General features: G+C 45.8%; 3 protein-coding genes across 3 annotated transcripts; 2 read left to right on the top strand and 1 right to left on the bottom strand.

Moving 5' to 3' along the window:
• The first annotated feature begins 1846 nt into the window (after positions 1 to 1846).
• Positions 1847 to 14867, top strand: LOC118081339 (gastrula zinc finger protein XlCGF26.1-like). The gene is made up of 4 exons (XM_035107822.2): positions 1847 to 2033; positions 4314 to 4424; positions 9832 to 10054; positions 11453 to 14867. The coding sequence occupies exons 1-4, from the start codon at positions 1847 to 1849 to the stop codon at positions 12582 to 12584; spliced, it is 1653 nt and encodes a 550-aa protein (XP_034963713.2). The 3' UTR covers positions 12585 to 14867.
• On the bottom strand, positions 14845 to 20505 carry LOC118081389 (gastrula zinc finger protein XlCGF49.1-like). Its single transcript, XM_035107894.2, has 2 exons — positions 20372 to 20505; positions 14845 to 15978 (listed from the first exon to the last, which is right to left on the bottom strand). Exon 2 carries the CDS (start codon positions 15905 to 15907, stop codon positions 15338 to 15340), a length of 570 nt encoding a protein of 189 aa, XP_034963785.1. The 5' UTR covers positions 15908 to 15978; positions 20372 to 20505; the 3' UTR covers positions 14845 to 15337.
• LOC118081270 (zinc finger protein 665-like) lies at positions 20467 to 26575 on the top strand. Its single transcript, XM_035107684.2, has 3 exons — positions 20467 to 20675; positions 21915 to 22035; positions 24520 to 26575. Exons 2-3 carry the CDS (start codon positions 22002 to 22004, stop codon positions 26022 to 26024), a joined length of 1539 nt encoding a protein of 512 aa, XP_034963575.1. The 5' UTR covers positions 20467 to 20675; positions 21915 to 22001; the 3' UTR covers positions 26025 to 26575.
• Positions 26576 to 27218: the final 643 nt, after the last annotated feature.

Genomic DNA, 27218 nt, shown 5'->3' with positions numbered 1-27218 from the left:
GAGGCCCAGTTAATGGGTGGTTCCCTAGACTGGATGGCGGGGAGGTTGCCTTCTCATGATGGAGGGACTTCTGCATCCTTTGCTGTCCTTTGAGGCTCAGGTGGCCATAGTGGCGTGGCTTCAGTTGGCCTGAGTCTGTTGTGCAACGTCTTTATAAACAACATAGATTAAGGAATTGAGGGGATGGCTGCTCATCCAATGTGCAGATTATGCCAGAGCAGGAGATTCAATATCACCATAACAGATTGGAGTACTGGGCAAAAATGAATTTCAGTGGGGACTGAATTTCAGTGGGGACTGAATATCATAGCTTAACACAGGCATCCCCAAACTGCGGCCCTCCAGATGTTTTTGGCTTACAACTCCCATGATCCCTAGCTAACAGGACCAGTGGTCAGGGAAGATGGGAATTGTAGTCCAAAACATCTGGAGGGCCGAAGTTGGGGGATGCCTGGCTTAACATAATCAAGGGACTGGAAACCAAGCCTTATGAGGAATAGTTGAGGAAGCTGGGTTTGATTAGCCTGGATAAAAGGAGACTGGGAAGAGAGCAAGCTTGTTATCTTTATCACTGGAGGGTAGGAACTGATCCAATGGATTCAAATGATAAAAAATGTGAATCCAGCTAGACAGTAGAACAGACATCCTCTAATAGTGGTAGACTCTTCTCCTTTGGGGGCTTTTAAACAGAGGTTGGATGCAGAGTTGAGATTGCTGCATTGCAGAAGTTTGGAGAAGAGGAACCTTGGGGTCTTTTCCAAGTCTACATAGAATTGTTCATATGCCACCCTTCATATAAGCATCACTGCCTGGTTTACAATATTAAAAAAGAAAAATACATAACATCGTAACAACCAAAACAGTACACACACAATTTAAAGAGACAGAGATGATATAATTAGGCAAAGGCCAGGGAAAAGAGGAAAGTTTTAATTTGCTGCCGAGATTGTAACACTTGGCATTACTATATTTTGACATTATTTTCGGTGTATTCCTAAAAAATTGGAACATGAAAAGGGAGAACGTAAGAGATATTGAAATAAGAGGTGCTATTTGCACCAGATGTGTGTTTTGTTACTTCTTCCTCTTCCTTGGAAGCCTAACAGGATTTTCTTTCCTCCCCAAGCAGATGATGGAAAAAATAGTCAGAATTCCAAGAAGTCACCTGGAATTTCATTGAAGAAACCATTTAAATGCATGGTGTTCGGAAAGTGCTTCATCCAGAAAACAAAGTTTACTTCTCAGAAGCAAACTCACACAGGGGAGAAGCCATTTCAGTGTATGGAGTGTGGAAAGACATTTGCTGATTCTGGAACCCATAGAAAACATCAACGGATTCACACAGGAGGAAAACCATTTAAATGTTTCCGTGAAAGTGGAAACCTTAAAAAACACCTACGAATTCACACTGGGGAGAAGCCATTTAAATGTATGGTGTGTGGGAAGACATCCGCTGACCGTGGAACCCATGCAACACATTTACGAATTCACACGGGAGAAACCATATGAATGTATGGAGTGTGGAAAGAGCTTCATAGGGAAGAAAAACCTTATTTACATCAGAGAACTCACACAGGGGAGAAACCATTTACATGTTTGGAGTGCGGAAAGAGCTTCTGTGGAAGTGGAAACCTTAAAAAACATACGAATTCATACTGGGGAGAAACCATTTAAATGTATGGAGTGTGGGAAGAATTTTACAGAAAGTGGACACTATTCAACACATCTACGAATTCACACAGGAGAAAAACCGTTTAAATGTATGGAGTGTGGAAGTTGCTTCAATCGAAGTTGCTCCCTTAAAAAACATCTACAAATTCACACAGGGGAGAAACCATTTAAATGTATGGAGTGTGGAAAGAGCTTCACACGGAAGACAACCCTTACTTTACATCAGAGAACTCACACAGGGGAGAAACCTTTTAAATGTGGAATGAGCTACACTAAAAGTCAGTCACTTACAAGACACCACCGAACTCACACAGAGGAGAAACCATGTAGATGTATGGAGTGTGGGAAAGGTTTCAGTGAAGGTGGAAAACTTACAAGACATCACCAAAGTCACACAGGGGAGAAACCATTTAAATGTATTGTGTGTGGAAAGGGCTTCAGAGAAAATGGAGAACTTACTGTACATCTACGAATTCACACGGGAGAAACCCTTTAGATGTACAGAGTGTGGAAAGAGCTTCAGGCATTGTTGTTGTTTAGTCGTTTAGTCGTGTCCGACTCTTCGTGACCCCATGGACCATAGCACGCCAGGCACTCCTGTCTTCCACTGCCTCCTGCAGTTTGGTCAAACTCATGTTCGTAGCTTCAAGAACACTGTCCAACCATCTCGTCCTCTGTCGTCCCCTTCTCCTAGTGCCCTCAATCTTTCCCAACATCAGGGTCTTTTCCAGGGAGTCTTTTCTTCTCATGAGGTGGCCAAAGTATTGGAGCCTCAGCTTCACGATCTGTCCTTCCAGTGAGCACTCAGGGCTGATTTCCTTCAGAATGGATAAGTTTGATCTTCTTGCAATCCATGGGACTCTCAAGAGTCTCCTCCGGCACCATAATTCAAAAGCATCAATTCTTTGGCGGTCAGCCTTCTTTATGGTCCAGCTCTCACTTCCATACATCACTACTGGGAAAACCATAGCTTTAACTATATGGACCTTTGTAGGCAAGGTGATGTCTCTGCTTTTTAAGATGCTGTCTAGGTTTGTCATTGCTTTTCTCCCAAGAAGCAGGCGTCTTTTAATTTCGTAACTGCTGTCACCATCTGCAGTGATCAAAGAGCCCAAGAAAGTAAAATCTCTCACTTCCTCCATTTCTTCCCCTTTTATTTGCCAGGAGGTGATGGGACCAGTGGCCATGATCTTGGTTTTTTGATGTTGAGCTTCAGACCATATTTTGCGCTCTCCTCTTTCACCCTCATTAAAAGGTTCTTTAATTCCTCCTCACTTTCTGCCATCAAGGTTGTGTCATCTGCATACCTGAGGTTGTTGATATTTCTTCCGGCAATCTTAATTTCAGCTTGGGATTCATCTAGTCCAGCCTTTCGCATGATGAATTCTGCATATAAGTTAAATAAGCAGGGAGACAATATACAACCTTGTCGTACTCCTTTCCCAATTTTGAACCAGTCAGTTGTTCCATATCCAGTTCTAACTGTAGCTTTTTGTCCCACATAGAGATTTCTCAGGAGACAGATGAGGTGATCAGGCACTCCCATTACTTTAAGAACTTGCCATAGTTTGCTGTGGTCGACACAGTCAAAGGCTTTTGCATAGTCAATGAAGCAGAAGTAGACGTTTTTCTGGAACTCTAGCTTTCTCCATAATCCAGCGCATGTTTGCTATTTGGTCTCTGGTTCCTCTGCCCCTTTGAAATCCAGCTTGCACTTCTGGGAGTTCTTGGTCCACATACTGCCTAAGCCTGCCTTGTAGAATTTTAAGCATAACCTTGCTAGCGGGTGAAATGAGCGCAATTGTGTGGTAGTTGGAGCATTCTTTGGCACTGCCCTTCTTTGAGATTGGGGTGTAGACTGATCTTCTCCAATCCTCTGGCCACTGCTGAGTTTTCCAAACTTGCTGGCATATTGGGTGTAGCACCTTAACAGCATCATCTTTTAAATTTTTAAATAGTTCAGCTGGAATATCATCACTTCCACTGGCCTTGTTATTAGCAGTGATTTCTAAGGCCGTTTGACTTCACTTTCCAAGATGTCTGGCTCAAGGTCAGCAACCACACTACCTGGGGTGTACGAGACCTCCATATGTTTCTGGTATAATTCCTCTGTGTATTCTTGCCACCTCTTCTTGATGTCTTCTGCTTCTGTTAGGTCCTTACCACTTTTGTCCTTTATTATGGTAATCTTTGTACGAAATGTTCCTTTCATATCTCCAATGTTCTTGAACAGATCTCTGGTTTTCCCCATTCTATTGTTTTCCTCTATTTCTTTGCATTGCTCGTTTAAGAAGACCCTCTTGTCTCTCCTTGCTGTTTTTTGGAAATCTGCATTCAGTTTCCTGTATCTTTCCCTATCTCCCTTGCATTTTGCTTGCCTCCTCTCCTCTGCTATTTGTAAGGCCTCGTTGGACAGCCATTTTGCTTTCTTGCATTTCCTTTTCCTTGGGATGGTTTTCGTTTTCGGCACAGTGCAAACCTTACTAGACATAAACAAACAAACTGAATGTCGTTCAGCCGGAAAGAACAGCTTACAACACACCAGCAAATTCACACACGGGAGAAACCATATGAATGTATGGAGTGTGGAAACGGCTTCAATTAAAGTGAAAACCTTAAAAAACATCTATGAATTCACACAGGGGAGAAACCCTTTAAATGCACAGAGTGTGGAAAGTTCTTCAGTGAGAGGGGAAGTCTTAATATTCATCTACGGTCCCACACAGGGGAGAAACCATTTAAATGTATGGAGTGTGGGAAGATGTCCGCTAACAGTGGAACTCATGCAAAACATCTGAGAGCAGTACATGTGAAAAAGATCTAGGAGTCTTAGTAGACCACAAACTTGACATGAGTCAGCAGTGTGATGCAGCAGCTAAAAAAGCCAATGCAATTCTGGGCTGCATCAATAGGAGTATAGCATCTAGATCTAGGGAAGTAATAGTACCACTGTATTCTGCTCTGGTCAGACCTCACCTGGAGTACTGTGTCCAGTTCTGGGCACCACAGTTCAAGAAGGATACTGACAAGCTGGAACGTGTCCAGAAGACGGCAACCAAAATGGTCAAAGGCCTGGAAACGATGCCTTATGAGGAACGGCTTAGGGAGCTGGGTATGTTTAGCCTGGAGAAGAGAAGGTTAAGGGGTGATATGATAGCCATGTTCAAATATATAAAAGGATGTCATATGGAGGAGGGAGAAAGATTGTTTTCTGCTGCTCCAGAGAAGCGGACACGGAGCAATGGATTCAAACTTCAAGAAAGAAGATTCCACCTAAACATTAGGAAGAACTTCCTGACAGTAAGAGCTGTTCGACAGTGGAATTTGCTACCAAGGAGTGTGGTGGAGTCTCCTTCTTTGGAGGTCTTTAAGCAGATGCTTGACAGCCATATGTCAAGAATGCTTTGATGGTGTTTCCTGCTTGGCAGGGGGTTGGACTGGATGGCCCTTGTGGTATCTTCCAACTCTATGATTCTATGATTCTATGAATTCATACAGGGGAGAAACCATTTTAATGTATGGAGTGTGTGAAGACCTTCACATGGAAGACAAGCCATACTTTACATCAGAGAACTCACACAGGGGAGAAACCATTTCAGTGGTCACCATTCATCAATGGTCTCACACGGGAGAAACCATTTTAATGTATGGAGTGTGGGACGAGCTGCCATCAAAGAGGAACACTTAGAAAACATCAACAAACTCACACAGGATAAAAAAAGCATTTAAATGTGTGCAGTGCGGAAAGTGGCTCAGCTTGTAATCATTCCTTCACATCAACAAATTCACACCTGGAAGAAACCATTTAAATGCCTGAAGTGTGGAAAGAGCTTCAGTGAAAGTGGAATGTTCATATTCATCAGCGAATTCACATAGGAGAAACATTTTAAATATATGGAGTGTGGAACAATTTCCACTCACATTTCACTCTTATCACATAAAATACAGAGCCATAAAATAGTAGAATGGGAAGGGCCCCAAGGGACATCTAGTCCAACCTTTTGCAATGCTAAAATCTCAATGGAAGAATCCATGACAGATGGCATTTGGAGAATTTTAAGCAAAGGTGTTTGTTCCCCTGTTGAAAAGCTCTTATTGTCAGAAAGTTCTTCCTGATGTTTAGTTAGAATCCACACTTCAATCAATTTGGTAACCCCCATCTTCTTACAATAAGAGCTAATCTGATCATGCGTAGTTTTTGCATTTTGAAGTTTAATAAGCTTCACGATCAATAATACTGACTGATGTACGGTGTTTAATATGTATAAGATGTGGTGTTTGAATGAATTGTATTTGAAACGATATAAAGAGAAGTTACAGGTAGGTAGCCGTGTTGGTCTGACGCAGTCAAAATAAAAATAAATCCTTCCAGTAGCACCTTGGAGACCAACCGAGTTTGTCATAGGTATGAGCTTTCGTGTGCATGCACACTTCTTCACTTATCTGAAGAAGTGTGCATGCACACGAAAGCTCATACCTATGACAAACTTGGTTGGTCTCTAAGGTGGTAAGGTTATTTTTATTTTGATATAAAGAGAAGTTTGCATTAGACAGGAGAGGTTTGTCTGCAACAAATTGTGGGATGTTTCTGTTTTGAGGGTTTTGGCTAAATCAGGGTTTCCCAGACTTGGGTCTCCAGCTGTTTTTGGACTACAGTTCTCATCATTCCTGACCACTGGTCCTGCTAGCTAGGGATGATGGGAGTTGTAGTCCATAAGCAGCTGGAGAACCAAGTTTGGAAAACCCTGGGCTAAATGATGACTCATTGCCTGAAACCCAAGTGGTCTCTTTTGGCAGAAAATGGAACCTGAGACCTCAGCGGAGCAATGTATTAATTTGTATGTTTGTAAGCTTCATTTTCAACTCTCTTAAGACTGTTCTGCAGTAAAGCTTTGAAACTCATCCTTTGTACTGGAGACTAATTGTTTTCTACTCTACACGCGGTCTGTATCAGAGATACCTCTCTTGGAGCAACTGTCACAATTTCTCAGCCCAACCCACCTGACGGGGTTGTTGCGGCGATAAAATGTAGAGGGGGGGAGAAGTGTGTCAGTCTTTCACAAGAGCATTTGATGACAATCTGTCAACATACCCAGATCTAGTGCTTCTGTGAGGGATCGGGATCCTCCCCACACCTTATCTGGTTTTTTATTGGCAGGAATTCCAATCGGGATTCAGGCCTCATCAGGGGACAGAAACTGCCTTGGTTGCGTTGGTCAACCACATAACACTGGTCTAGAAAGACCTCCATTGGCTCCCAGTACATTTCCAAGCATAATTCAAAGTATTGCTGCTGACCTTTCAAGCCCTAAACGTCCTCAGCCCAGTATACCTGAAGGAGCGTCTCCACCCCCATCGTTCAACCCAGACACTGAAGTCCAGCACCAATGGCCTTCTGGCAGTTCCCTCCCTGCGTGATGTGAGGTTACAGGTAGGTAGCCGTGTTGGTCTGGGTCGAAGTAAAATAAAAAAATTCCTTCAGTAGCACCTTAAAGACCAACTAAGTTTTTATTTTGGTATGAGCTTTCGTGTGCATGCACACTTCTTCAGATACAGTGAAATGGAAGTCCCCAGGCACTTATGTAGAGAAGGGGTGGGGAGGGGGGATCACTCAGAAGGGTGGTGGAAATGGGTGATTGACTTACTGATAGCTGTTGATGACCGAAAATGACTGCAAATGGTTTTGCATGAAAAAGCAAGGGTGGAGATGGCTGAAGATCGCTTATCATGTATAATGAGATAAGAATCCGATATCTCTGTTCAAACCAGGTCCCTCCATGGTTTTGAGCTTGGTGATAAGTTGTAATTCAGCAACTTCTCTTTCCAGGAGAGAAACCCTATAAATGCACCATGTGTGGAGAATGTTTTCAACGCCACTCACACCTTGTGAAACATCGGAAAATCCATACACCGAGTGTGGAGAATGTTTTCAATGCCACTCACACCTCGTGAAACATCGGAAAATCCATACAGGGGAGAGAAATCCTAAGGCATTACAAACACACATTAAATGTCTCCCAATATCCTCTTTCATCTACCTAAATAACAATTCAAGATCAATCACAATCATGCCCAGCCATGGGACTTTTCAGGATGGTGACAGTGGGTTGCAACTACTCAGATTGCTGGAATCCTTCGATGGTGAAATGAAATCACAAATGTACTCTAGAAGTGTATATTGAACATATCTTTAGATGTGTTTATTCACATCCTCCTCATTTTTGAGGCTGTCTCTCTGTGTGTAGTTCAATAAAGGCCTGTCCTTTCACTTGGAGCTTCCATTCTTTTGTTTTCTGGGTGGGAGATGTTCATTCGAGGAACCCCTTTTAAATTTCTCCAGCACAGCAATCCTGAAATCTACGCTGCATCTAGACACATCAAAAAAGTTTCAGGAAAACGTGTTGTAAAACGTTCCTAATGGGAAATCATGTTGGCAAAAGATGGAACTCCACAGAGCCATCTGGTGTCACAGTGTTATAACACACTTAACACACTTTTAAAAACCTATAGTGCTTCCTTTGTCTAGGGGCAAGAGCAGCATTTGAAACACCCTAAGGACTAGGTGCATCTTGCAACTTGCCACGGTCCAATTGTGACCGCTTTTAGATGCATGGGCACATGTATTGCGACTGAGCCCCGTCACCACTCATCATGTAAGCACACTCTGCTGCTGGAGGAGGAGGGCAGGGGTAGGTATCCTTTAAGCCCCATCCCTGCCCGTCCTGGCTTGGCAGGCGATACCAACAGTGCTATTGCCGTAGCAAAGAAAGACTCCATCACTATAAGCATCTATGAAGCTCAAGAAACCTCTAGTGATTAGCTGATTTGACGTGGATGAAACTTTCTAGTGTGCGACTCCTACTATTCTGACACAACCCTGTGAGCATCCCCCACACACAAACAAACAAACAAACAAACAGGGAAGTGGTGTATTTCATACTTTCCCCCTTCTCAAATGCTTCACAAACATCAGTCAGACAGCACAACCATATCCTCACTATCAGCCTTCTCTTCTAACCGGTTCATCTGCAAAATTCTACCTTCATCCTAGTTTTAAAGACTGTTGGGGTGGCAGTCATAGTGGAACCCGATACTACAAATATTATGGAAAGGGTTTTAATTTTAAAAAAGAAGAAAAATGCTGGAAAAGCCTAATTACTTTCTCGCAATTCATCTTACCCAGTTTTGTTGCCACAGTTTTAATTAACATTGTGTTGCCCACCCTAAGCAGAGCTTTTCAGAGGAAAAAGTGTGTGTGTGTGTGTGTGTGTGTGTGTGTGTGTGTGTGTGTGTGTGTGTGTGTAAGAGTAATAAAGACTTTCTATGCATGCTTAAAGGGTAAAGGTAAAGGGACCCCGACAGTTAAGTCCAATTGTGAACGACTGTGGGGTTGTGGCGCTCATCTCGCTTTACAGGCTGAGGGCATATGGCCAGCATGACTAAGCCGCTTCTGGCGCACGGAGGAGAGTGACGAGTGTTAGAGCGCACAGAAACAGCGGTACCTCTTTATCTAATTGCACTGACATACTTTCGAACTGCTAGGTTGGCATAGCTTGCATGCTGTTTACTCAGATGCAGATCCCATGGGTTTTAATGGAGCTTTCCCCTTGAGATGTTTACAGAACCGAGCTATCTGCAACATGATCTGTCAGTTAGTGAAGTCTTTGTACAGTATTTATTTACTTGATTGCGGGGCAAGGTTTGCAGATGCCCCCTGACTACGCCCATGTCTGGAGGCTGGCAGAGGTGAGGTTTGGTGGAGTGGGGAGAATATTCCCTTTCCTCCCACAGAGTTGCATCGAGTGGCAGGGGGAGGCCGTCTCTCGTGGATGCTTCCGTGGCGATTCCAGCATTGCAGCGGGTTGGGCTGGATGACCCTCGCAGGTCCCCTTCCAACTCTCCCATTCCCTGGTTCTGTCCATGTAAGCCCACTCGCCCCCGACAGGGCCGAAAATCTTGTAGCCTGGCCCTGTCCGCCCCCCCCATCTTGTCCAACCCCCTCTTTTGCCCAACATGGGTCTCTAACCCGCAACCCTGAGATGAAGAGCCTCATGCTGTACCCACTGAACCATCCCACCTATCGCCCCTCCAATATGCCATCCCCTCCCCCAAGGGCCCCGGGCCCCTAGGAGCTGGCCCCTGTATATGCCCCTTTCCCAGCGTGGGAGCCTAGCAGAGCGTTGCCCAGTCCTGTCCTGAATCGATCCCTCCCGGTGCCTCGCGCAGTTTCCCCCTGGGCAGGAATCCCCGAGCGGCAAGGCCACGTAAGGGTTAAGGGGAGCGAGAGAGCCCGCGTGCCTAGAGCGGCCTGGGAAAGGCCCCTCTTCCGGTCCCGCCACCTCGTGTGGTCTCTTTCAGCTCGTCTTGGGAGGCCTCTGGGGCGGTGAGTCCTTTGGGCGAAGGAGGGGGCTCTGTGGCGACGCGGGGTGCAGAGTAGGCGATTGGGGGGCTGAGAGGTGAATGGGAAGATCCCCTGGGTGGGGAAGCCATGGGACCCAAGACCTCTGAGGTCCCAGCACCCCCACCCCACAGCCATGACCCCTGGGGGGTGAGCGGGCTGTTTAAAAACACTGGAGGGGGCTGGGGTGAAGGTGGGTGGGTGTGCACTCTCTCTCTGTGTTTGTGTGTGTGTGTGTGTCAGTGTCATGTGTGTGTGTGTTTCTGTACTCGTGTGCGCGCGTTTGTGTGCTGTGTCATATGATCAGTTATATGGGGCGGGGCTTGCGAGAAAGGGCTCCATCTTAAACGAGGAAATCTCCGGAGGGGGTACCTTGGTTTCTCCCTCCTGCCCAGGAGTCTCCTTAAAGTCACATCCATAACGGGGTGGGGGGAGGGAGGGTCCAAATTCCTTTCTCCCCCTTCCTCCTTGGAATCTGCTTCTCCCTCAGAGACTGGGGGCTCCCAAGGTAGGATGCTGCATGGCACCGAATTAGAGCAAAGGTCCACCTGGGACAGTCTCTGCAGGAGTCTGGGGCTACCCTCCCTCCCAAGGTGCCACAACTTTTAAACTCGTGTGCGCGCGTTTGTGTATGATGTGTCATATGATGAGTTATATGGGGTGGGGCTTGAGAGAAAGGGCTCCATCTTAAACGATGAAATCTCCGGAGGGGGTGCCTTGGTTTCTCCCTCCTACCCAGGGGTCTCCTTAAAGTCACATCCATAACGGGGGTGGGGGAGGGGATCCGAATTCCTTTCTCCCCCTCATTTGGAATCTGCTACTCCCTCAGGGACAGGGGGCTCCTAAGGTAGAATGCTGCATGACACCAAATTAGAGCAAAGCTCCATCTGGGACAGTCTCTGGGGGCTTCCCTCCCTCCCAAGAAGCCACAACTTGTTTAAACTTTGAGCTCTGCAAAATAGTTTAAAAGAGGCTGGATCATCATCATCATCACTACCTGAGGTTGGGAGTGGTGTGCTGAGTTCCAGGGGGTTGTGGGAAGAGAAGGAGAAATGGTTGGGTGGGGGCTGGAGGGGAACCCTCCTCCCCAAAGTTAGCAGAAACATCAAGAAAGCCCTGGCTGGAGGGAGGGGGGAAGCAGTCTTCTCACCTGGTGCATATTTCTGGGTGTCAGAAAGTAGCCCTGTGCAGATTTACTCATAAGTAAGCCCTGGCGGGGAGAGTATAGATTGAATTGGTACCACCAAAAAAAACCTTTAAAAATGGGCCTCCTGTTGGGAAGGGGGTACCCCATTTGAGCTTCTCCAGGGACAGCAGAATGTTTTGGGCAGGAGAATCCCTGCATGGCCTCTGAAGTTCCCTTTGCTGCTTCTTCCCTTCCAGGAACCTGCAGCTTCTGAGCTCCTCAGGAAGGACCAAAAAAGCTGAACCTACAAACCCAGAAAGGATGGAAGGAGGAAGATGGAAAACAAAGTTTACTTCTCACAAGCAAACTCACACAGGGGAGAAGCCATTTCAATGTATGGAGTGTGGAAAGTGTTTCATGTGGAAGCATTACCTTACTAGGCACCAGCGAACTCACACAGGGGAAAAACCATTTCAGTGTATGGAGTGTGGGAAGACTTCCGCTGACAGTGGAAGCCATGCAAAACATTTACGAATTCACACAGGGGAGAAACCATTTAAATGTATGGAGTGCGGAAAGAGCTTCCGTGAAAGTGGAAACCTTAAAAAACATCTACTAATTCATACAGGAGAGAAGCCATTCAAATGTATGGAGTGCGGAAAGTGTTTCAGGAGGAATAAGCACCTTACTAGACACCAGCAAACTCACACAGGGGAGAAGCCATTTAAATGTATGGTGTGTGGGAAGACTTCCGCTGACCGTGGAACCCATGCAACACATTTACGAATTCACACAGGGGAGAAACCATTTAAATGTATGGAGTGTGGAAAGAGCTTCACAGGGAAGAAAAGCCTTACTTTACACCAGCGAATTCACACAGGGGAGAAACCATATGAATGTATGGAGTGTGGAAAGAGCTTCACAGAGAAGAAAAGCCTTACTTTCCATCAGAGAACTCACACAGGGGAGAAACCATTTAAATGTATGGAGTGTGGAAAGAGCTACACTAAAAGTCAGTCACTTACAAGACATCACCGAATTCACACAGAGGAGAAACCATATAGATGTATGGAGTGTGGGAAAGGTTTCAGTGAAGGTAGAAATCTTACAAGACATCACCAGACTCACACAGGGGAGAAACCATTTAAATGTATGGAGTGTGGGAAGACGTCCGCTGACAGTGGAACCCATGCAAAACATCTACAAATTCACACAGGGGAGAAACCCTTTAAATGCACAGTGTGTGGAAAGTGCTTCAGTCAGAGGGGAAGTCTTAATATTCATTTACGGTCTCACACAGGGGAGAAACCATTTGAATGTATTGAGTGTGGGAAGAGCTTCAGTCGAAGAGGAACACTTAGAAAACATCAACAAACTCACACAGGATAAAAAAGCATTTAAATGTGTGCAGTGCGAAAAGTGGTTCAGCTAGTAATCACACCTTCACATCAACAAATTCACACCAGGAAGAAACCATTTAAATGCATAGAGTGTGGATAGAGCTTCGGTGAAAGTGGAATGCTCATATTCATCAGAGGATTCATATAGGAGAAACATTTTAAATATATGGAGTGTGGAACAATTTTCACTCACATTTCACAATTATTACATAAAATACAGAGCCATAAAATTGTAGCATGGGAATGGACCCAAGGGACAACTAGTCCAACCTCCTGCAATGCTAAAATCTCAATGGAAGAATCCATGACAGATGGCCTTTGGAGAATTTTAAGCAAAGGAGTTTGTTCCCCTGTTGAAAAGCTCTTACTGTCAGAAAGTTCTTCCTGATGTTTAGTTAGAATCCACACTTCAATCAATTTGCTAACCCCCATCCTCTTAAAATGAGAGCTAATCTGATCATGCGTAGTTTTTGCATTTTGAAGTTTAATAAGCTTCACGATCAATAATACTGACTGATGTACGGTGTTAAATATGTATAGGATGTGGTGTTTGAATGAATTGTATTTGAAATGATATAAAGAGAAGTTACAGGTAGGTAACCATGTTGGTCTGACGCAGTCAAAATAAAAATAAAAAATCCTTCCAGTAGCACCTTAGAGACCAACCAAGTTTGTCATAGGTATGAGCTTTTGTGTGCATGCAGACTTCTTCAGATACACTGAAACAGAAGTGTGCACGCACACGAAAGCTCATACCTATGACAAACTTGGTTGGTCTCTAAGGCAGCGTTTCTCAACCACTGTTCCGTGGCACACTAGTGTGCCGCGAGACGCTGGCTGGTGTGCCACGACATGCCGCGACAGAAGGGCGATTTGCATTGTCACGTGTTTGGCGGCCGCCAATAATCAACACTGACCCACCGGAAAGCAATATTTCTCCTCCTCTTTCCCAAAGCTCAGTGCAAACGAGCCTGGCGGCCGCCAATATACAACAATGACCCGCCGTAAAGCAATATTGGGCAAGTGTTTCTTACAGTCATAATTATAATATAGGGCGGCACAGAATTAAATTTTTTAACTTTTTAAATGGTGGTGTGCCTCGTGATTTTTTTCACGGAACAAGTGTGCCGTGGCCCAAAAAAGGTTGAGAAACACTGCTCTAAGGTGCTACTAGAAGGATTTTTTATTTTTATTTTGATATAAAGAGAAGTTTGCATTAGACAGGAGAGGTTTGTCTGCAACAAATTGTGGGATGTTTCTGTTTTGAGGGTTTTGGCTAAATCAGGGTTTCCCAGACTTGGGTCTCCAGCTGTTTTTGGACTAGAGTTCCCATCATTCCTGACCACTGGTCCTGCTAGCTAGGGATGATGGGAATTGTAGTCAATAAACAGCTGGAGAACCAAGTTTGGAAAACCCTGGGCTTAATGGTGACTCATTGCCTGAAACCCGAGTGGTCTCTTTTGGCAGAAAATGGAAGCCGAGAACTCAATGGAGCAATGTATTAGTTTGTATGTTTGTAAGCTTTATTTTCAGGTCTGTTAAGACTATTCTGCAGTAAAGCTTTGAAACACATCCTTTGTAGTGCAGACTAATTGTTTTCTACTCTACACACGGTCTGTATCAGGGATACCTCTCTTAGAGCAACTGTCACCATTTCTCAGCCCAACCCACCTCACGGGGTTGTTGCGGCTATAAAATGTAGAGGGGGAGAGAAGTGTCAATCTTTCACAAGAGCATTTGATGACAATCTGTCAACATAACCAGATCTGGTGCTTCTGTGGGGGATCGGGATCCTCCCCACACCTTATCTGGTTTTTTATTGGCAGGAATTCCAATTGGGATTCAGACCTCATCATGGGACAGAAACTGCCTTGGTTGTGCTGGTCAACCACATAACACTGGTCTCCATAGCTGCCAAGTCTCCCGTTTTCCCCGGGAAACCCCCGTTTTTAAAGCCATTTCCCGCTGTCATCCCGTATGGAGAAATATCCCGTAATTATCCCGTAATTTTTTTTTTTTTTTGCAAACCGAGCCAGGAAGTGTGCGTGCGAGTATCACTCTTTACTTTTTCCTATCTCTATGGACACCCAAAGTTGCAAACAGAGCCAGGAAGTGCGCGTGCAAGTATCACTCTTTACTTTTACTTTTCCTATCTCTATGGACACGCTTGCTCGGTCTTCCCGGGAGCGGCACTGCCTCCGCGTTTCCTTTTGCAGGAGCGTGTGGCGATTCTTTCACTTGTCCTCCCGCCAAGCGCATTTCCTTCCTAGTCCCCAGCAACTGTTCCCTTGCGCCGCGGTGCCTCTGGTGAGTGCAGAAGCCACGACGGGCTCAAGGTCCTAATTTTGGGGGGAGGCGCTTCTTGCCCTCTAAACTTTGCTTTGTGCTGGGAAGGGAAATAGCTACAACTTCAGTACAAATGTTGGCAGCAGCAAATTTCTATTTTTAAACTCCTATTTGCTGTGGCTTCATTAGTTTCTGCATCCCCCCCCAACAGTTCTTTATATAAAATTATTGGCATGAGGGTCCTAACATAATCTTCTTAGGGGTGGAATGAAGGTTGCTGAAGTTCTTAAGGTTTTTGGTTTCTAAGTGGGATTTTTTTAAAAAAAGAAAAATACATATTGAAATTTTAATTTAAGTCATGGAAGAAACAGATGTATTTTATGGCTTACAGATGCACCCACACAAACTCTCCAGCCCAGGTATATATAGTGGAGTTTTAAATGACTAATTTAGAGGTCAGAGAGATAAACAACTACCTGACTTAAGGTTGCAACTTTGATTGAAGCAACTTCCACACTCCATACATTTAAATGGTTTATCTCCTGTGTGAATTCGTAAATGTTTTACATGGCTTCCACTATCTGTGAAAGTCTTCCCACACTCCATACATTTAAATGGTTTCTCCCCTGTATGAATTCGTAAATGTTTTGCATGGCTTCCACTATCTGTGAAAGTCTTCCCACACTCCATACATTTAAATGGCTTCTCCCGTATGTGAGTTCGCTGGTGTGTAGTAAGGTAATGTTTCCACCTGAAAGACTTTCCGCACTCCATAGATTTGAATGGCTTCTCCCCTGTGTGAATTATTTGATGTGAACTAAGGTTTCCACTTTGACTGAAGCACTTTCCGCACTCCACACATTTAAATGGTTTTTCTCCTGTGTGAATCCGCTGATGTGTTCTATGGCTTCCAGAATCAGCAAATGTCTTTCCACACTCCATACACTGAAATGGTTTCTCCCCTGTGAGAGTTCGCTGGTGTGTAGTAAGGTTTTCTTTCCGGCTGAACGACTTTCCACATTTCATACATTCATATGGTTTCTTCAATAAAATTCCAGGTGACTTCTTGGAATTCTGACTATTGTTTCCATCACGTGCTTGGGGAGGAAAGAAAATCCTGTTAGGCTACCAAGGAAGAGGAAGAAGTAACAAAACACATATCTGGGGCAAATAACAACTCTTATTTCAATATCTCTTCTGTTCTCCCTTTTCATGTTCTAATTTTTTAGGAATACACCAAAAATTATGTCAATATATATAGTAATGCCAAGTGTTACAATCTGGGCAGCAAATGAAAACTTTCCTCTTTTCCCTGGCCTTTGCCTAATTAAATCATCTCTGTCTCTTTAAATTGTGTGGGTGAGTGTTTTTCTATTTTCTGTTATGCTTAGATGAAGGGTGGTATATGAACAATTCTATGTACACTTGGAAGAGACCCCGAGGGTCCTCTTGTCCAAACTTCTGCAATGCAGCAATCTTGACTTAAGCATCCAACCTCTGCTTAAAAGCCTCCAAGGAAGGAGAGTCCACCACTTTCAGAGGGTGTCTCTTCTACTGTTTAGCTGGATTCACATTTCTTGTAATTTGAATCCATTGGATCAGCTCCTACCCTCCAGTGATAAAGATAACAAGCCCAGGACTCCAATCTGTTATGGTAAAATTGAATCTCCTGCTCTGGCATAATCTGCACATTGGATGAGCATCCATCCCCTCAATTCCTTCATCTAAGTTGTTTATAAAGACGTTGAACAACAACAGACTCAGGCCAACTGAAGCCACGCCACTATGGCCACCTGAGCCTCAAAGGACAGCAATGGATGCAGAAGTCCCTCCAAGCAACATGCCTCCTCTTTCGGAGGGAATGTAACCCCATCATGAGAAGGCAACCTCCCCACCATCCAGTCTAGGGAACCACCTATTAACTGGGCCTCTGTCTTATCTGGATTCAGCTTCAGTTTGTTGGATCTCATCCAGTCCATTACCGAGGCAAGACAATGGTCTAGCACACCTGCTGCCTGTATGAGAAATAGAGCTGAGTGTCATCAGCATATTGCTGACAACGTACTCCAAACCTCTGGGTAACTCCACTTAGTGGTATCATATAGATGTTATACAGCAAAGGGTTCCTGGGAGGGAAGAAGAAGGAAAGGGAGCCTCAGAGGCCCTGCAGGGATTCTCCTGCCCAAAACATTCAGGAGCCTCTAGAGAAGCCCAAATGGGGTACCACCTTCCCAACAGGAGCCCCATGTTCAAAGTTTTTTTTGGTGATACCAATTCAATCTGTCCTCTCCAGCCCCCACCCAGTCATTTCTCCTTCTCTTCCCCCAACCCCCTGGAACTCAGCACACCACTCCCAGCCTCAGGTAGTGATGATGATTATCCAGCCATTTTAAAACTATTTTGTAGAGCTCAAAGTTTAAACAAGTTGTGGCGTCTTGGGAGGGAGGGAAGCCCCAGACCCCTGTAGAGACTGTCCCAGGTGGATCTTTGGTCTAATTCGGTGTCATGCAGCATCCTACCTTGGGAGACCCCAGTCCCTGAGGGAGAAGCAGATTCCAAGGAGGAAGGGGGAGAAAGGAATTCGGACCAACCACCACCCACCCCCGTTATGGATGTGACTTTAAGGAGACTCCTGGGCAGGAGGGAGAAACCAAGGCAGCCCCTCCGGAGATTTCCTCGTCCAAGATGGAGCCCTTTCTCTCAAGCCCCGTCCCATATAACTGATCATATGACACATCGCACACAAACGCACATACGAACACCCACACACCAAGTACATACACACCCACACACCAAGTATATACACACCCACGCACAGCCCCGCCTCCTCAAGTGTTTTAAACAGTCCGCTCCCCCCCCCAGGGGTCATGGGTGTGGGGTGGGGGTGCTGGGACCTGAGAGACCTTGGGTCCCATGGCTTCCCAACCCAGGGGATCTTCCCATTCAACTCTCAGCCCCCCAATCACCTACTCTGCACCCCGCATCGCCCCAGAGCCTCCCCTTCACTCATAGGACTCACCGCCCCAGAGGCCTCCCAAGAAAAGTGGAAAGAGACCACAGGAGGTGGCAGGACCGGAAGCGGGGCCTTTCCCAGGCTGCTCTAGGCACCCGGGCTCTCTTGCTCCCCTTAACCCTTACATGGCCTTGCCGCTCGGGGATTGCTGCCCAGGCTGAAACTGCGTGAGGCACTGGGAGGGATCCGGATCCCGCCAGATTCAGAACAGGACTGGGCAACGCTCGGCTTGGCTCCCACGGTGGGAAAGGGGCATATACAGTGGCCAACTCCTAGGGGCCCCGGGCCCTTGGAGGGGGATGGCATACTGGAGGGGCGATAGGTGGGATGGTTCAGTGGGTACAGCATGAGGCTTTTCATCTCAGGGTTGCAGGATCGAGACCCATGTTGGGCAAAAGAGGTAGGACTAGATGGGGGTATGGGACAGGGCCAGGCTACAAGACTTTCGGCCCTATCGGGGGTGAGTGGGCTTACAAGGACAGAACCGGGGAACGGTACACTTGGAAGGGGACTTGCGAGGGTCATCCAGCCCAACCCGCTGCAATGCTGGAATCGCCATGGAAGCATCCACAAGAGACGGCCCACCCTGCAACTCGATGCAACTCCGTGGGAGGAAAGGGAATATTCTCCCTGTGGCGGAATAGTGCCTGATGATGATTCCGGTTCATCATGGGTTAACCTATCACTCCCATTATAGGCAGGTGTTCCCTGGGAGGCGGAGCGGGAGGGCATTCTAAATGGCAGTTGGGGGTTGGCATTTGGGAGTAGAGTGTTAGAGAGGGATGCAGGAGCTGTATTGACAAGTCTGTGTTATATGAAAAGAAGATATGTGCTTTTAAGAACCAGAGAAATCCATGTTTACAAGTTAAATAATAAAGTTAAATGTGCTTAAACGTTCCCTGACTCGGCAGTGTCTCAGTACCTTCAGAGGTGTGACAAAGAGGCGAGAACAAAGCTTTCCTGGGGAAGAGGAAACTGTTTGCTTTTTCTCCTGTCATATGAAGGACTGGTTAGTGAAGCCAAAGGAGCCACATAGTTGCCTAAGGGAGAGGCACATTGTAGCAGTAGGGATCCATGGGAGGGAGACCCCACTGGTGGCAATAGGTTTCGAACGCAGTGCCTGAGGTACCCTGGAGACAAGTCCAATTTGGACACTGGAGGTTTTCTCCTGTTTGTAGAGAAGCACAGGGAGAGCCTCTGTTGTTAAAACAGTGAGGGGTGGGAAACTGGGAATCCCTCGCACTCCCCACCCCACATCGCCTCTGCCAGCCTCCAGACATGGGCGTAGTCAGGGGGCATCTGCAAACCCTGCCCCGCAATCAAGTAAATAAATACTGTACAAAGACTTCACTGACTGACAGATCATGTTGCAGATAGCTCGGTTCTGTACACATCTCAAGGGGAAAGCTCCATTAAATTCCATGGGATCTGCATCTGAGTAAACAGGCAAGGACTGCACCCTCGGCCTCAGCTCCAATCTGCAATGTGAGCATTGCTATAGGGTTGTATCTGCCCCCTCCTCACTCCTGCATGTAATGTGGGAAGAACAGGAACTTCTTTCAAGGTATCCACATCCTGCAATGTGTGTAGTGCAAAGAAAGCGGAAGAAAAGTCTCTGTGTGGCCCAGGTTCTTCATGAAATGCAATCTAAGTTTGAATCCAAAACTACAATGAACAAACCCTAGCTAAAATCTCATGTTCATTTTTCATATGGTTTGGTTTGTGCAGCAGGAGGCCTGGCACCTTCTTCAGCGGGAACGTTTACCTAAACAGTCCTAAAAGCATATAGCTAAGCATGCAAGCATGCCCTGGGGGGGGGGGGGAGAAGCAAAGGCAGCCCCAGACCCCCACAGATATTTCCCTCCCTAAGTGGCACCCTAGCAACTCCTCCTACAAGAAAAGAAGGGTGACTTCCTCCTGAACCCCAGCAGAGTCATGCCTGAAAGAGGATCTTCCCCACTCCACCATTAAAAAAACACTCCTTTCCTCTTAAGAACATCACCAGAGTCCTGCTGGATCAGGCCAAATGGCGCACTTAGTCCAGCCTCCTGACCTCAGGGTGCCCAGCCAGCCAGCAATAGTGACCCAGGTGAACCAATGGTCTAATTCGGTGTCATGCAGCATCCTACCTCCGGAGCCCCCACTCAGTCCCCAAGGGAGAAGCAGTTTCTAAGTAGGGAGAAAGGAATTGGTACCCTCCCTTTCCCCCATTTACGGATGTGACCCTAAGGAGTCTGTTGGGCAGGAGGGAGAAGCCAAGGCAGCCCCTCCAGAAATTTCCCCGCCAGTGCCCAAGATGGAGCCCTTTCACCCAAAGGCCACGTGTCTCTCTCTCTCTCTCTCTCCACCCCAGGGGTGCGAACTTGAATAAAATATGGCGGGAAGGCAAGCCCCGCGAAGAAGAAGAAGAATAAGAGGAGGAGGAGGAGGAAGGAGGCGTTTGGACCTGATATCCTGCTTCTGATCTGGCCACTTACTAGCTTTTGCAGAGTGCGCTTCCGGGGCTTTTGCGCGCAGACGACGCAGCAGACCTTGCAATGTTTCCGCCAGTCCCTTCCTGCCCACCAACCAGCCCCCTGTGGGCGGGGAGAACGGAACAGGCTACAGAAACCTCTTTGTCCTTTTTTTGGCAATAAGAGACTACAATTCCCAGCAGCCCTTTATCTCCCAGGCTCCCTTGCAGCTGCAAAGCGGTAGGTCGGCTGCCTGGCGGGAAGGATTTGCAAGGTTTGCCGCGTGGTCGGCGCGCAAAAGCATCTGATGCCCATTTTGCAAAAGCTGGTAAGTGTGGGATCAGAAGCAGAAGGGGCCCCCTTTTTCTGGAAGGGGCACGTTGACTTCGGGTCATGAAGACGGGGAGGCCCTTCTCGATCTGAGTTTTTGCTTTCGCTTCTCTTGCATGATTTTGCAGCTGCAAAGAAGGGGAAGAGCCCATGGAGCCCCGCTTTGTCCTCCTGGAAGGCGATCGAGAGAAAGGATAGGGTCTTTACAAATGAGCAAGGGGGGGGGTAGGGAGGTGAAATGTTTAAGATAATATACGTTGCTTTGAACGTGTACTTTATATATTACTTTACTCAGTAATGTTTTATTCTGAACTTTATTATTTTAATGTGTTGAAAACTGCTCTGAGATTTTTTCTCTTTAAAATATATAAAGCAGTATGAAAATGAAATGAATTACAGTAATAATTCTAGACAAAAAAATATTTTGCAGGGTGCAAAGGGCCCCACTTTTCTCTTTATTGATTGTGTGGTTTTGCAGAAGTGTGCATTGCCCATATTTTTAAGAAAGCTCCCTTGGGCCTCTCCAAATAATTTTATATACACTTGCAATTGAAATTATTCAATCTCCATTGCAAATCAGGTTTATTATCAAAGTTTACAGACGTCCAGCTGTTTGCAATGAGCAAATCAACAAAAGCAATTGAAATAACTCAGTACAGCTACAGTTGTACCTTGGAAGTCGAACGGAATCCATTCCAGAAGTCCATTTGACTTCCAAAACATTCGGAAAGCAAAGCGCGGCTTCTGATTGGCTGTACGTAGCTTTTAGAAGACATCTGAAGGCCGCCCAGTATCGGGAGCTTTATAATGTTTGCTGTTTTTGTTACATTGTTTAGATACTATAGGCCACACAGAGTTAATGGGGAAACCCAGCCAGATGGATGGGGTAATAATAATAACAATAACAACAAATTATTATTATTTATGTACAGTACTTTATTACATCTATGACCCTATTTTCCCCTCCAAGGACCTCAAGGTGTGGTACATTGTTCTCCCTCTCCCCATTTCTTCCTCACAATGTTCCTGTGATAGGCTGAGAGAGTGGATTTGGTCTAGCACTCTTACGACTACCCTGACCCCTTTCTACCCCACACTGGTAATCCACCCGCCCCCCTTCCAGGCAATTGCCTTAAATCTGAGGATTTGTACTCCAAACTCCACCTTCTTCCTGATTACTGGCTTTGAGCTGTTTATTCTTCAGCAAGTTCTCTCTTTCTGTTTCCTTCTTTCGTAGCGTCCAGTGACCTTGCAAGACGTGACCGCCTTTTTCAGATACAGGCAGGGAGTGTTGCTGCAAAGCTGAGCCTTGCATGGGAGCGGCATGGAGGAAAACGACGAGAACGTGAATTTCCTGGGTAATTTATATATAATATTTTATAGTTTATAATTTTATATAAATATACAAAAAATTAATATATACAAAAATTAATATATACAAAAATTAAAAATGGCACAACAGGGAAAAGCAAAGTCAGTCTTTAAACAATGACAAGCTGGTATAAAAACAGCCCACGGCAATAACACATTTTGGGTCTTTCAGTAGTGGATGGAATGATTCGTTGCTTCCCATCTCTACCTACCGTGGAGGCAACCATAAGGACCCTAAGAATGGAGTGAATTAACAAGGACACATTGTGCCTGACTCTCCTCTGACAGAGGTCATCCTACAGGGTGACGAAATAATAATAATGATAATTTATTATTTGTGCCCCGTCCATCTGGTTGGGTTTCCCCAGCCACTCTGGGTGGCTTCCAACAAGATTAAAATACATTAAAATGTCACACATTTCAAAACTTCCCTAAACAGGGCTGCCTTCAGATGTTTTCTAAATGTCAGGTAGTTGTTTATCTCTCTGACCTCTGATGGGAGGGCATTCCACAGAGCGGGTGCCACTACCGAGAAGGCCCTCTGCCTGGTTCCCTGTAGCTTTGCTTCTCGCAGTGAGGGAACCGCCAGAAGGCCCTCGGGGCTGGACTCCAGCAGTTTTGTGCCCAAACTGGACCTAAACCCTTATTGAACCGAATCTAGGAAAATCAGTTTCGTCCAAGAGCGTCTGGATCTAGTCAAATGTATATATGGTATTTTCCTCAAATTCATTTTGTCCTTAAGGCAGCAAACTTTTATTGTCCTTAAGGCAGCAAACCATATTTTACTGTGAAAAAGACGATGTTTCTTTTAGGGGGTTGTCTTATACAGCCATACCTCGGGTTAAGTACGCTGCAGGTTGCGTACTTTCAGGTTAAGAACCGCGTGGTCCCGGAAGTGTTTACTTCCGGGTTCCGCCGCACGCTCATGCGCAGAAGCGGTCTGCGTGCTCTCTGCATGCGCAGAAGTGCTCTGTCGGCGCTTCGTGCATGTGCACTATGGCCACTCGGGTTGAGTACTTTTAAGGGTAGGATTGAGTACTCAACCCGAGGTACCACTGTACACAGATAGTGCAGAGGGGGGGGACACGTGATTGGTGGCAGTCGCAAGCAGCGATTAGGCGTGTGATTGGTGGCTGTGGCAAGGCCTGATGGCGATTGGCTGGTGCTGGGGCAATTTGGTGGGCGATTAGTGGCTGCTGGCTGTGAGCATGCCTGTTATTGGTGGCTTCGGCGGGACATGCAATTGGCAGGGGCGGTCAGGCAGGTGAGGGATTGTGGGGAATCCCCCCCAATAGCTTAACAACTCTGGGCAATCCCCCCCAACTTACTTTATTTGTGGTCCCTAAAAATAGGGGTCGTCTTATACACGGAAAAATATGGCATCTCCCTGTGAAACGCTAAATATCTAATGATTAACAGTTCATTTAACATATATATCAGATTTTAAGTAAGCAAGAAACTGACCAAAATGTCAGGTAAGTGTAGTTTTTCTAGAACTCACCATGAACACCTCCCTTGTTGTCTTAGAGTCAATTCTGTGTCCAGGGCAGCTGTCTATCAGCTCCATCTGGTACGCAGGCTGAGACCCTACCTGCCTGCAGACTGTCTCGCCAGAGTGGTGCATGCTCTAGTTATCTCCCGCTTGGACTACTGCAATGCGCTCTATGTGGGGCTACCTTTGAAGGTGACCCAGAAACTACAACTAATCCAGAATGCGGCAGCTAGACTGGTGACTGGGAGCAGCCGCCAAGACCACATAACACCGGTCTTGAAAGATCTACATTGGCTTCCGAGCACAATTCAAAGTGTTGGTACTGACCTTTAAAGCCTTAACGGCCTCAGTCCAGTATACCTTAAGGAGCGTCTCCACCCCCATCGTTCTGCCCGGACACTGAGGTCCAGTGCCGAGGGCCTTCTGGCGGTTCCCTCACTGCGAGAAGCAAAGCTACAGGGAACCAGGCAGAGGGCCTTCTTGGTAGTGGCACCCACCCTGTGGAACGCCCTCCAATCAGATGTCAAAGATTTTTAGAAGAAATCTGAAGGCAGCCCTGTTTAGAAAGGCTTTTTAATCTTTAATCAATTATTTTATTCTTCTGTTGAAAGCCGCCCAGAGTGGCTGGGTATAAATAATAAATTATTATTGTTTTTTATTATTATTAGAGTGGCAATGGCGCCCACCTTAAATGTTCTGCAACTGGATTCTGGCTGGAAAAAAGCCAATAACATTAGTACATGGGAGCTCCTTAAAATACAGTGTTTTATACTTCTCACTTCTTTTGGCTGTAGCTCTTAAAGCTCCCCTCTTAAAGGTTCAAAGAACTAGGGGTTGGGCAAGTCAGCTGATTCCAGCCCCTTGCATACACACACCCTTTCTTCTCTTTGTGCAGCATTGAGTTCCACAGATGAGCGACACAAATATTCATTGTTTCCAAAGTTCACGGTCTCATTTTCCTGTTTCCCATTTGTCCCAGGAAATGCCTTCGGGCGAAAGACCATTTGTAGTTCTTCTGGGAAGTGTTTGACTGGGAAACCGGGTCTTGATCAGCCGCTGCAATGTGAGAAACAGTTTGCTCTACAGTGTGAACTAGTGAGACAAAAGAGGATCCACAAGGGAGAAGAGGCCTACAAATGTCCCGAGTGCGAGAAGACTTTTACCTGCTCAGAAAACCTTAGGATCCACCAGAGATTCCACACTGGGGAGAAACCCTATGAATGCAGGGAGTGTGGCAAATATTTTTCCCAAAAAAGTAACCTTGTGAGTCATCAGAGATCTCACACTGGGGAGAAACCTTATACATGTGGGGAGTGTGGCAAATGTTTTTCTCACAAATCTTACTTTGTGATCCACCAGAGATCCCACACTGGGGAGAAACCTTATGGATGTGGGGAGTGTGGCAAATGTTTTTCTCTAAAAGCTCACCTTGTGATGCACCAGAGATTCCACACTGGGGAGAAACCTTATAAATGCATGGAGTGTGGCAAATGTTTTTCTCTAAAAGCTCACCTTGTGATCCACCAGAGATCCCACACTGGAGAGAAGCCCTATGAATGCACAGCATGTGGGAAATGGTTTGCCATCCAATCTTCCCTCAGGCTACACCAGAAAGACCATACTGGGGAGAAACCTTACAAGTGCATGGAGTGTGGCAAATGTTTTTCTCGTAAAGTTCACCTTGTGAGGCATCAGAGATCCCACACTGGAGAGAAACCTTATGAGTGCACCTCGTGTGGGAAACGGTTTGCCGACCAATTTCATCTCCTGCGCCACCAGAAAGTCCACACTGGGGAGAAACCTTACAAGTGCCTAGAGTGCGGTAAATGTTTTTCTCAAAACACTCACCTCGTGTCTCACCACCGGAGGGTCCACATGGGAGAGAAACCTCACAAATGTATAGACTGTGGGAAGGGCTTTACTGAAAATGGTGAGTTGATGAAACATCAGAGAGTCCACACAGGAGAGAAACCATACAAATGCATGGAATGTGGGAAAAGTTTTGCTCAACGCTCAGCCGCTGTGGAACACAATAAAATCCACACTGGAGAGAAGCCCTATAAATGCACAGCATGTGGGAAATGGTTTGCCAACCGATCTTCCCTCAGGCAACACCAGCAAGTCCATACTGGAGAGAAACCTTACGAGTGTATGGACTGTGGGAAGTGTTTTGTTGCCAACTCTACATTGGTGATCCACCAGATTGTCCACAAAGGAGAGAAACCCTATAAATGCACCGAGTGTGGAGAATGTTTTCAATGCTACTCACACCTCGTGAAACATCGGAAAATCCATACAGGGCAGAGAAATCATAAGTGCCCTGAGTGTGGGAAATGTTATGCTGACAAGTCTACCTTGGTCGTCCACCAGAGAGCCCACACGGGGGAGAAGCCATATAAATGCACCGTGTGTGGGAAATGTTTTACTTACATTGCTAGTTATAGAAAGCACCAGATAATTCACACTGGTAACACTGTCCATTGAGAATGGGGCATACACTATCTGGCATAAGGTCTAGTGCTCTCCCCCACCCCCCATAACAGTAAATTTTAAAGAAAGTACCTTTCCACATGCTTACTCAGATGTAGATCCCATGGAGCTTTCCCCTTGAGAGCTGTACAAATGATAATAATTTCATAAAACTATACTTTCAATGATTCCATTTTCTTTGGAGTCATTGCCAAGCCACATGGCTAGGCATGATGATTGTGATTCATCTTGAAATTTTTTTTTTTAGGTAGATAAAAGAGGATATTGGGAGACATTTAATGAAAAGGAAAATTAGTGTCTCAACAAACAAAGACATGATATGATGATGCGGGCTGAGCGGAAGAGCTATGTCATATTTGATTGGTTCAGGATGGTGACAGTGGGTCGCAACTACTCAGATTGCTGGAATCCTTTGTTGGTGAAATGAAATTACGAATATAATCTAGAAGTGTATATTGAACATAGCTTTAGATGTGTTTCTTCACATCCTCCTCATTTTTGAGGCTGTCTCTCTGTGTGTAGTTCAATAAAGGCCTGTCCTTTCACGTGGAGCCTCCATTCTTTTGTTTTCTGGGTGGGAGACGTTCATTCGAGGAGCCCCTTTTAATTTTCTCCAGCACAGCAATCCTGAAATCTACGCTGCATCTAGACACATCAAAAAAGTTTCAGGAAAACGTGTTGTAAAACGTTCATAGTGGGAAATCACATTGGCGAAAGCTGGAACTCCACAGCGCCATCTGGTGTCACCGTGTTATAACGCATTTCACACGCTTAAAAAAAAACAAAACTATTATACCTGAGTGCAAGGTATAGTGCTTCATTCATCTAGGGGCAAGAGCAGCATTTGAAACGCCCTTAAGGACTAGGTGCATTTTGCAACTTGGCATTATCCAATTGCGGCCGGTTTTAGATGCATGGGCACATGTATTGCGACTGAGCCCCGTCACCTCTCAGCATGTGTGATGCCTACCAAGGCCCATAGAAGCTTACGTGGATGTTGTCAGAAATACATTTGTCTTTGCTGGGAGAGGATGCCTTCCTCTCCTCTCTGCCGCCTGTCCACACTTTTCCCAGTCTTCCTCTGCCCTCAATATAGGAATAAAGGAAGCGCACATTCCCCTCAAAAAGAAAGGAGCATGCTTTGGCTGAGCATCTGCGCAAAAGGAAGGAGGGCAGAACAGGTGTATC

Source organism: Zootoca vivipara, chromosome 2 (genome assembly GCF_963506605.1).
Source record: "Zootoca vivipara chromosome 2, rZooViv1.1, whole genome shotgun sequence".
NCBI classification, from domain to species: domain Eukaryota; kingdom Metazoa; phylum Chordata; class Lepidosauria; order Squamata; family Lacertidae; genus Zootoca; species Zootoca vivipara.
This window is presented reverse-complemented; position numbering and strand designations above follow the sequence as displayed.